The 14059-nt window shown below is 31.6% G+C and overlaps 1 protein-coding gene across 5 annotated transcripts in view; it reads left to right on the top strand.

Moving 5' to 3' along the window:
• Positions 1–13509, top strand: part of ptpn9a (protein tyrosine phosphatase non-receptor type 9a) — a 33623-nt gene extending 20114 nt beyond the window's left edge. For all 5 annotated transcript variants that reach the window (XM_083546358.1, XM_083546361.1, XM_083546359.1 and 2 more), the window contains 7 exons: positions 549–865; positions 1203–1290; positions 1395–1464; positions 1552–1630; positions 1907–2057; positions 11224–11431; positions 11812–13509. In XM_083546358.1, coding sequence (XP_083402484.1) covers positions 549–865; positions 1203–1290; positions 1395–1464; positions 1552–1630; positions 1907–2057; positions 11224–11431; positions 11812–12005 — 1107 coding nt within the window. In that variant the 3' untranslated portion in view covers positions 12006–13509. The remainder of the gene's footprint in view (positions 1–548; positions 866–1202; positions 1291–1394; positions 1465–1551; positions 1631–1906; positions 2058–11223; positions 11432–11811) is intronic.
• The last annotated feature ends 550 nt before the right edge of the window (positions 13510–14059 follow it).

The following is a 14059-nucleotide window of genomic DNA, read 5'->3' as shown; positions in this document are numbered from 1 at the left end:
GTTTAAAACATTAGATTAGACACATTCTACTACCAAAGATACATTAGATGGCCACATTAGATTACTATAGACACATCGGACAACTATAGATGCATTCGTTTCTTTAGTCTAATTAGATAAGATTACTGTAGACATAGCCGACCTCCATAGATATATACAAATTAGATTACTATAGACACATTGGACAACTATAGATGCATTAGTTAGTCTAATTAGATTAGATTACCATAGATACGTCCGACTACCATGGGTGTAATAGATCATTATAGACACATTCCAGTACCAAAGATACATTAGATGGACACCTGGACACATTTAGCAACCATAGATACATTATTCTAGCTATTCAAAATTCAATAGATTACTATAGACACGTCCAATTACAACGTATACCTTAAATTACTATAGAGAAATGACTTTATAGCATTTGTGCTCAACGAAAATAACATGTCAGGTAGCTATTAGTATTAAAGTTCTTTTTTTATTGATGGCCATAGACGGAGTATCAAACGCAGGTTGTTCAGCTTTTTGCTTTTCTCTTATTGCAGGTCCAAATGGTGAAGATGACTGATCTACGGCAGCACCTTCCCAGATCCTGCCTGCCCGAACACCTGGGTGGCTGCTTGCCTCTGGACGTCCACGGCTGGAACCAGCGTCTTCTGGCCGAGCAAAACGGCCGCGTAGATCCTGTGGACGAGCTGCTGGGTATCCCTCTGGCGACCTCGGCGATACACACACCAAGCCCTGACGCTATGCGACTCCCTGAGTTTAACGCTCGCCTGGCTCGAGCACAGCGAAGTGGAATTTACTACGAGTATGAAGAGCTTCGTAAAGAGCCACCCTCCGGAACCTTCCACTGTGCACTGTGAGTACCGAGGGTATCCCGATCCACAGCACATTGGTATGGGTTCAACCAATATGGCGGGTCAATAATTAATATGAAACATTGCTCAGTTGAATTCAGTCCAATTAGTAGTATAGGAAAAATAGTTGAAATGTGTATTGTGTGGTCTTTCATGCTCCTAAATGATCGGTGTTAGCTTAGAGGTTAATTGGACTTTGGATCCAAAGGTTGCGAGTTCAAATCCCAGCCACACTAACTTGCCAATTCTGGGCCCCTGAGAAAGGCCCTTAACCCCATAACTGCTCAGTTGTATGAGTCTCGATGATCTTTCTCAGTAGCTGTTTTTTTACACCCTCAGGGCAGCCTACAACCAGGAGAAGAACCGTTACGGCGACGTCCTGTGTCTCGATCAAACCCGTGTACGCTTGAAAGCCAGAAGAAATGAGGTTTGTACAGAACCAAAATCTTTTACCTTGAATTCATATTTATATGTATTTTTTTTTTTATCGGCTCCTTTTTGTATTAGTAAGATGCTGTATTGTCTTTACAGAGATCGGACTACATCAACGCCAGCTTCATGGACGGCTACAAGCAGAGGAACGCGTACATTGGAACTCAGGGTACAGTCGGAGAAGGGTTCCGTGTGTGATGTTTGTTTAGAGATTTAGCGAGGCGTTTAGGCTTTTTAACGACTTGTCTGTATGCAGGGCCGCTGGAGAAAACCTACGACGATTTTTGGAGAATGGCGTGGGAGCAGAACGTGCTGGTTATTGTCATGACAACAAGGTGAGATATGAGTCAGACGGCAAACGCGCAAAGGGCTTGCGGGGACGGAGGCTGCAGCTGAGCTTTTGTTATTTCTGAGAAAAATGTGTGATCTAATGACAGCTCTTAACTTTCCATGCAGTTGTGTGGGATGTGTGGCTCCAGTGATCAGTGAATTGGAGAACTAATGTTCCTGTGTGTGTGTGTGTGTGTGTGTGTGTGTGTGTGTGTGTGTGTGTGTGTGTGTGTGTGTGTGTGTGTGTGTGTGTGTGTGTGTGTGTGTGTGTGTGTGTGTAGGACAGACGAGGGTGGCAGAAAGAAGTGCGGACAGTACTGGCCTCTGCAGGAAGGAGGACAGGAAGTTTATGGACACATAGCTGTGGTCAACCAGAGAGTGGACAACCATTCCCATTACAATCAGACCTTTCTAGAGCTGCATAACACGGAGGTAACACACACACACACACACACACACACACACACACAAGGAATAAAACATCAGGCTTTTCTGTGCTGTAGTTGGGAAATAATTGTGAGGAGGTGTGATGGTTACCTGTGTATCATGTCATTTTCAAGCATTATACTTCTTCAATCTGGTTTAAGTTACGTCTAGCGTTCTAGAGCACCGCTCCCCAACCTTTTTTTTCTTTTCATGCTCATAACTAAACACCAAAAGGTGTAGATCATATTTTAGTATACGTTTTATATGATTTAAGGGGAACGGGTAGCTTAGCGGTTAAGGCATTGGACCTTGGATATATATATACGTATACCACAACTATAATATATACCACAACAACTATAATATATACCACAACAACTATAATATATACCACAACAACTATAATATATACCACAACAACAACTATAATATATACCACCACAACTATATTGTATATACCACAACAACTATATTGTATATACCACAACAACTATAATATATACCACAACAACTATAATATATACCACAACAACTATAATATATACCACAACAACAATAATATATACCACCACAACTATAATATATACCACAACAACTATAATATATACCACAACAACTATAATATATACCACAACAACTATAATATATACCACAACAACTATAATATATACCACAACAACTATAATATATACCACAACAACTATAATATACAACAACTATAATATATACCACAACAACTATAATATATACCACAACAACTATAATATATACCACAACAACTATAATATACAACAACTATAATATATACAACAACTATAATATACAACAACTATAATATACAACAACTATAATATACAACAACTATAATATACAACAACTATAATATATACCACAACAACTATAATATATACCACAACAACAATAATATATACCACAACAACTATAATATATACCACAATATACCACAACAACTATAATATATACCACAACAACTATATTATATACCACAACACCTATAATATATACCACAACACCTATAATATATACCACAACACCTATAATATATACCACAACACCTATAATATATACCACAACACCTATAATATATACCACAACACCTATAATATATACCACAACAACAATAATATATATACCACAACAACAATAATATATATACCACAACAACAATAATATATATACCACAACAACAATAATATATATACCACAACTATATTACATACCACAACAACTATAATATATACCACAACAACTATAATATATACCACAACAACTATAATATATACCACCACAACTATAATATATACCACCACAACTATAATATATACCACCACAACAACTATAATATATACCACCACAACAACTATAATATATACCACCACAACAACTATAATATATACCACCACAACAACTATAGTATATACCACCACAACAACTATATTATATACCACCACAACTATATTATATACCACCACAACTATAATATATACCACCACAACTATAATATATACCACCACAACTATAATATATACCACCACAACTATAATATATACAACAACTATAATATATACAACAACTATAATATATACAACAACTATAATATATACAACAACTATAATATATACAACAACTATAATATACAACAACTATAATATACACCACAACAACTATAATATACACCACAACAACTATAATATACACCACAACAACTATAATATACACCACAACAACTATAATATACACCACAACAACTATAATATATACCACAACAACTATAATATATACCACAACAACTATAATATATACCACAACAACTATATTATATACCACAACAACTATAATATATACCACAACAACTATAATATACACCACAACTATAATATATACCACAACACCTATAATATATACCACAACAATTATAATATATATACCACAACAACTATAATATATACCACAACAACAACTATATTATATACCACCACAACAACTATATTAAATAACCACAACAATAATATATTCCACCACAACAATAATATATACCACCACAACTATAATATATACCACAACAACTATAATATATACCACAACAACTATAATATATATACCACAACAACTATAATATATATACCACAACAACTATAATATATATACCACAACAACTATAATATATATACCACAACAACTATAATATATATACCACAACAACTATAATATATATACCACAACAACTATAATATACACCACAACAACTATAATATACACCACCACAACTATAATATACATACCACAACAACTATAATACATACCACAACAACTATAATACATACCACAACAACTATAATATACATACCACAACAACGATAATATACATACCACAACAACTATAATATACATACCACAACAACTATAATATATATACCACAACAACTATATTATATACCACAACTACAATATATATATACCACAACTATAATATATACTACAACAACTATAATACTGTATACACCACAACTATAATATATACCACAACAACTATAATATATACCACAACAACTATAATATATACCACAACAACAACTATAATATATACCACAACAACTATATTGTATATACCACAACAACTATATTGTATATACCACAACAACTATAATATATACCACAACAACTATAATATATACCACAACAACTATAATATATACCACAACAACTATAATATATACCACAACAACTATAATATATACCACAACAACTATAATATACAACAACTATAATATATACCACAACAACTATAATATATACCACAACAACTATAATATATACCACAACAACTATAATATACAACAACTATAATATATACAACAACTATAATATACAACAACTATAATATATACAACAACTATAATATATACAACAACTATAATATATACCACAACAACAATAATATATACCACAACAACAATAATATATACCACAACAACTATAATATATACCACAATATACCACAACAACTATAATATATACCACAACAACTATAATATATACCACAACAACTATATTATATACCACAACAACTATATTATATACCACAACAACTATAATATATACCACAACACCTATAATATATACCACAACACCTATAATATATACCACAACACCTATAATATATACCACAACACCTATAATATATACCACAACACCTATAATATATACCACAACACCTATAATATATACCACAACACCTATAATATATACCACAACAACAATAATATATATACCACAACAACAATAATATATATACCACAACAACAATAATATATATACCACAACAACAATAATATATATACCACAACAACAATAATATATATACCACAACAACAATAATATATATACCACAACAACAATAATATATATACCACAACTATATTACATACCACAACAACTATAATATATACCACAACAACTATAATATATACCACCACAACTATAATATATACCACCACAACTATAATATATACCACCACAACAACTATAATATATACCACCACAACAACTATAATATATACCACCACAACAACTATAATATATACCACCACAACAACTATAATATATACCACCACAACAACTATAATATATACCACCACAACAACTATAGTATATACCACCACAACAACTATATTATATACCACCACAACTATAATATATACCACCACAACTATAATATATACCACCACAACTATAATATATACCACCACAACTATAATATATACAACAACTATAATATATACAACAACTATAATATATACAACAACTATAATATATACAACAACTATAATATACAACAACTATAATATACACCACAACAACTATAATATACACCACAACAACTATAATATACACCACAACAACTATAATATACACCACAACAACTATAATATATACCACAACAACTATAATATATACCACAACAACTATAATATATACCACAACAACTATATTATATACCACAACAACTATATTATATACCACAACAACTATAATATACACCACAACTATAATATATACCACAACACCTATAATATATACCACAACAATTATAATATATATACCACAACAACTATAATATATACCACAACAACAACTATATTATATACCACCACAACAACTATATTAAATAACCACAACAATAATATATTCCACCACAACAATAATATATACCACCACAACTATAATATATACCACAACAACTATAATATATACCACAACAACTATAATATATATACCACAACAACTATAATATATATACCACAACAACTATAATATATATACCACAACAACTATAATATATATACCACAACAACTATAATATATATACCACAACAACTATAATATATATACCACAACAACTATAATATACACCACAACAACTATAATATACACCACCACAACTATAATATACATACCACAACAACTATAATACATACCACAACAACTATAATACATACCACAACAACTATAATACATACCACAACAACTATAATATACATACCACAACAACTATAATATACATACCACAACAACGATAATATACATACCACAACAACTATAATATATATACCACAACTATATTACATACCACAACAACTATATTACATACCACAACTACAATATATATATACCACAACTATAATATATACTACAACAACTATAATACTGTATACACCACAACTACAATATATACCACAACAACTATAATATATACCACAACAACAATAATATATACCACAACAACTATAATATATATACCACAACTATAATATATACCACAACAACTATATTATATACCACAACTATAATATATACAACAACTATATTATATACCACAACAATTATAATATATACCACAACAACTATAATATATACCACAACTACAATATATACAACAACTATAATACTGTATACACCACAACTATAATATATACCACAACAACTATAATATATACCACAACTACAATATATACCACAACAACTACAATATACACCACAACTACAATATACACCACAACTACAATATACACCACAACTACAATATACACCACAACTACAATATATACCACAACTACAATATACACCACAACAACTATAATATACACCACAACTATAATATATACCACAACAACTATAATATATACCACAACTATATTATATACCACAACTATAATATACACCACAACAACTATATTATATACCACATCTATATTATATACCACAACTACAATATACACCACAACTACAATATACACCACAACAACTATTATACTACAACTATACTATACACCACAACAACTATACTATACACCACAACAACTATAATATACACCACAACTACAATATATACCACAACAACTATAATATATACCACAACAACTATATTATGTACCACAACTATAATATATACAACAACTATATTATATACCACAACAATTATAATATATACCACAACAATTATAATATATACCACAACAACTATAATATATACCACAACTACAATATATACTACAACAACTATAATACTGTATACACCACAACTATAATATATACCACAACAACTATAATATATACCACAACAACTATAATATATACCACAACAACTACAATATACACCACAACTACAATATACACCACAACTACAATATACACCACAACTACAATATTTACCACAACTACAATATTTACCACAACTACAATATATACCACAACTACAATATACACCACAACAACTATAATATACACCACAACAACTATAATATACACCACAACTACAATATATACCACAACAACTATAATATATACCACAACAACTATAATATATACCACAACTATATTATATACCACAACTATAATATACACCACAACAACTATATTATATACCACATCTATATTATATACCACAACTACAATATACACCACAACTACAATATACACCACAACTACAATATACACCACAACTACAATATACACCACAACAACTATTATACTACAACTATATTATACACCACAACAACTATATTATACACCACAACAACTATACTATACACCACAACAACTACAATATATACCACAACAACTACAATATATACCACAACAACTACAATATATACCACAACAACTACAATATATACCACAACAACTACAATATATACCACAACAACTATATTATATACCACAACTACAATATACACTACAACTACAATTTATACCACAACTATATTATATACCACAACAACTATATTATATACCACAACTACAATATATACCACAACAACTACAATATATACCACAACAACTACAATATATACCACAACAACTACAATATATACCACAACAACTACAATATATACCACAACAACTACAATATATACCACAACAACTACAATATATACCACAACAACTATAATATATACCACAACTATATTATATACCACAACTATATTATATACCACAACTACAATATACACCACAACTACAATATACACCACAACAACTATTATACTACAACTATATTATATACCACAACAACTATAATATACACCACAACTACAATATATACCACAACAACTATATTATATACCACAACAACTATATTATATACCACAACGATAATATACACTACAACTACAATATATGCCACAACAACTATTATATCCCACAACAACTATATTATATACCACAACTATAATATACATTACAACTACAATATATACCACAACAACTATATTATATACCACAACAACTATATTATATACCACAACAACTATATTATACACCGCAACAACTATAATATACACCACAACTATAATATATACCACAACTACAATATATACTACAACAACTATAATATATACCACAACTACAATATATACTACAACAACTATAATACTGTATACACCACAACTATAATATACACAACAACAACTATAATATATACCACAACTACAATATATACCACAACAACTATAATATACACCACAACTACAATATATACCACAACAACTATAATATATACCACAAATACAATATATACCACAACAACTATAATATACACCACAACTATAATATACACCACAACTACAATATATACCACAACTACAATATATACCACAACTATATTATATACCACAACTATATTATATACCACAACTATAATATACACCACAACAACTATATTATATACCACAAGAACTATAATATATACCACAACTATATTATATACCACAACTATAATATACACCACAACAACTACAATATATACCACAGCTATATTATATACCACAACTATAATATACACCACAACTACAATATACACTACAACTACAATATACACCACAACAACTATTATACTACAACTATATTATATACCACAACAACTACAATATATACCACAACTACAATATATACCACAAAAACTATATTATATACCACAACTATATTATATACCACACCTATAATATACACCACAACTATAATATACACTACAACTATATTATATACCACAACAACTATATTATACACTACAACTACAATATATATATACCACAACAACTATATTATATACCGCAACAACTATAATATACACCACAACTATAATATATACCACAACTACAATATATACTACAACAACTATAATATACACCACAACTGTAATATATACCACAACTATATTATATACCACAAATATAATATATATACCACAACTTTAATATACACTACAACTACAATATATACCACAACAACTATATTATATACCACAACAACTATATATATATATACCACAACTACAATATATACTACAACAACTATAAAATATACCACAACTATAATATATACCACAACAACTACATTATATACTATATATATATATATATGTATATGTATGTATATGTATGTGTATATATACATACACACACTATAATATACACCACAACTATAATATACACCACAACAACTATATTATCTACCACAATTATAATATATACCACTAATACATATACCACAACTATAATATACACCACTAATACAATATACCACAACCATATTATATACCACAAATACATACACCACAACTATAATATATATACCACAATTATTATATATACCACAGCTATAATATATACCACTAATACATACCACAACTATAATATATATCACAACTATAATATATCCCACTAATACATATACCACAACTATAATATATACCACAACTATAATATACACCACAAGTATAATATATACCACTAATACATATACCACAACTATAATATATACAATATATAGTATAGTTAAATAGTTATAGTAATATATAATATATAATATATATATCACAACAACTATAATATATACCACAACTATATGTACCACAACTATATTATATACCACAAATACATACACCACAACTATAATATATACCACAACTATAATATACACCACAAGTATAATATATACCACTAATACATATACCACAACTACAATATATACCACAACTATAATATACACCACAAGTATAATATATACCACTAATACATATACCACAACAACTATAATATACACCACAAGTGTAATATATACCACAACTATAATATACACCACAAGTGTAATATATACCACAACTATAATATACACCACTAATAAATATACCACAACTATAATATACACCACAAGTATAATATATACCACTAATACATATACCACAACTATAATATATACAACTAATATATATACCATACCTATAATATATACCACAACTCTACACTACACTCATTTTGTCCCATCAACCACCGCTTTATATTTTGTTATTAATGGAAATGAGTTTTGCTTCAGGGCAAGTTACAGTTGCCCCCCTAGTTACGATGGTTCAACTTGTGATTTTTGGATCTTACGATGACAATAACAATACAAAAAAGTTTTACAAATATTTTACGTTTCCTCATACTGATCATAATTCCTGAGACTCTTGTGTAGGCCATGTTTTATAATAGTTTCAATTTACAATGGGGTCATCTACCTGTAATATAACAAAGTGAAACCCTTGATGTTTCTTTGTATACATACAGAAGTACACTGTCTTTCTCGAATGCTTCTTGGCTTGTGTTCCCCTCAGACATGTGAGCAGAGGCAGGTGAGCCACTTTCAGTTCCTGTCCTGGCCCGACTACGGCGTTCCCTCCTCGGCGCTCTCTCTGCTTGACTTCCTGAGCACGGTGAAGAAACAGCAGCTGAGGGCGGTGAAGGCTTTGGGCTCCCAGTGGAGAGGTCATCACCTGGGCCCACCGATGGTCGTCCACTGCAGCGCAGGCATCGGCAGGACTGGTACCTACCTGTCTCCTAATGCCACGTTTACACGATTATTTATACAATATCAAATTAGCGAGAGTGTGATTATACAGAATATCGTATGCATTTGTAATCGTAATATGGTATAATCGTAATTGTTTTTATGGAGTTTTATAGCGGGCGGTGTTGGAACGAATCGTGGATTAGTGTACATATAAAATAATAAATAAACTGAATTAGCAACTATACGTATAAACCATTTAGTAAAATATGACTCCAGTAAAAGCTCCCTTTAAACTTTCACTTGAGAAAGAACAAAAGTATTTGCCTTCATACACTGTTTGATTTCTAGTACAATTCTAGTACAAAACCTCAAATCATATAGAAATGTGATTTGATTTTTTTTTTTTTTCCAGGCACGTTTTGTGCTTTGGACATCTGCCTGTCTCAGCTGCAGGACGTCGGGACGCTGAACGTGTGCCAGACGGTGAGACGCATGAGAACTCAGCGTGCCTTCAGCATCCAGACACCCGAACAGTATTATTTCTGCCACACTGCCATCCTGGAGCACGCCCAGCGTAACGGACAGGCCGCGGCGTCTACTCAGTGAGAGACGGAGTCCGTCGGTGGCTCCAGAATCCGAAACATTTGCCACGGACTCTCACAAGCTCGTGTCTCCCAGACAGTCGCTCTAAGCACAGTATTTTTTGTTTTTTGACTCGTAAAAATTGCTGATGTGTTTTAAAAAAAAAAAAAAAGAGTGCCATCATCATAGCAATCTTAGCCAATGCTGTTTAGCCAAGAGGCCTAAATCTCTGCTGGATCCAGCTGAAGACTCAGTACTTTCATGCGTACTTTCATGAGTATGTAGCACTATTCACACATGGACCAGTTCCCACAATTACCCATGGGAAATATATATCCGTTGTCATTTTTTTTGTAGCTTTTATATTTAACATCCTAAACTAGCTTCATCTGTCGGAAACAATGGGCCTCGTTTATCAGACTTTGGTTAACGTTTTTTGTAATGTGTGTAAGTTTTTTTTTTTTTTTTTCACTACCTGAACAATTTGTTCTTAATCCAGTTTGGATTTACTATTTAACATCATTTTTTGCATCGTAGCTAAAAACCATCTGCCAAAAAAAATTAAAGAATTATATACTGACGATCAGAGCAGACGATATAAAAAAATACTGTAGCCTTTTTTTTTTTTTTTTAACCGATTGTTTTTTTTTTATTACAAATTCTGCTCGTGGGATTGGACAGCCATGTCGTCTATGTAACATCTGTAGGCGTCTGCCTTGCTTTTTCGGTCCAGCTGTTAACGAATAAAAAAAACCCACACCCTTTTGCTTGTGTAATTGCTGTTGCTAATATTACCAGTGTGAAAGTATCTCTCGAGTCTCTGGTTTTCTGTATAACCGCGTGAACGCACTTTAGTCACGTGTTTGCGGCGTGCATTCACCGTGTCTGTAACAGTAAAAGAGTATAACACCGTGTAATTCCATATCGCTGATATAACGTCTTTTTTCAGATATAACGTGGTGTGAAACGATGCAGTAAGTCGTAAAAAAAAATGACCAGTGTGCAAAGTAAAAAAAAAAAAAGTCCCTGTTTGTGTCGGTCACGTTTCACAGTATTAATCACGTAGTTTTGTTCTTGGGTATGTAAACCATTGCTACTCAATTCATATTGAATTTGCTCGTAGTGAAGCGTCTTGTTAGAAAAAAAACACTCAAGTGTAGAAATCTAGAAGTCGAACAACAATGAATAAACCCACTTTATTTTTTTTATTATACTTCCACGTACTCTTTCATTTGCAAAAATCGCTACGTGTATATTTTTCTTTCTTAATTCCGTAACTTTCCTAACGTTCCTATGATCTGACGGTCACGTGAGCCGCGTATGTAATCCATAGTGCCATGCTGTCTGCGTATATCCATGTGGAACACTTGAATATGAGACCAAGTTCTTTAGATTTTGAAGGAGACGTGCGTGACGTGTGAGGCCGTGCTTAAAGACTGAACTTGTTCCCTGGTTCGGGGACTGATGGACTCTTGTAGACTAAGTTGCTGTTTAAAAAGAAAACAAGATTAAACAGATATCATTTCAACAGGCCGTGTCTTTGTGTTGATTTCTTTGTCTTTTTTGGTTGAGATCATATACATGTAATGTGCAGGTACACTGTGCAGCCAATAGTATGTTCGTATAGTAGTATGATCATCACACCCAGCTCAGAACATCTCATTCCAGATACTTTTGGCCGTAAATTCAGTTTGCGGATCTTCTTGTAGATTCGTCGATTCATTAGTATGAGTTACATAAACCAGAGGAAATCTACAGAACATGGATCAAATATTAAAATGTGGAGGAAACCAAAGAACACAAATGAAGCCCATGAGATGTGGAGGAAGCTTTAGGACCTGATTGAACACCATTGACACACTGGAACCTAAAGGAAACGTTGGGACTTGGACTAAACCAGAGAGGCTGGAAAAAACATTATCACCAGAAGAAAACCAGATGACTTGGAAGAATCCAAAAGATTCTATAACAAATATTAGAGCCTGGAGGAAACGTTAACCCCAGGAGGAAAACAAAGTAGCTGGAGAAAGTTAGGGGTCCTGGAACAAACTTTAGAACCTGGAGAAAGCCAGAGGAGC

The sequence above is a fragment of the Silurus aristotelis genome, assembly GCF_946808225.1.
Source record: "Silurus aristotelis genome assembly, chromosome: 7".
NCBI lineage: Eukaryota > Metazoa > Chordata > Actinopteri > Siluriformes > Siluridae > Silurus > Silurus aristotelis.
Note: the sequence above shows the minus strand (reverse complement) of the source record. Positions and strands in the feature narration are given on the sequence as shown.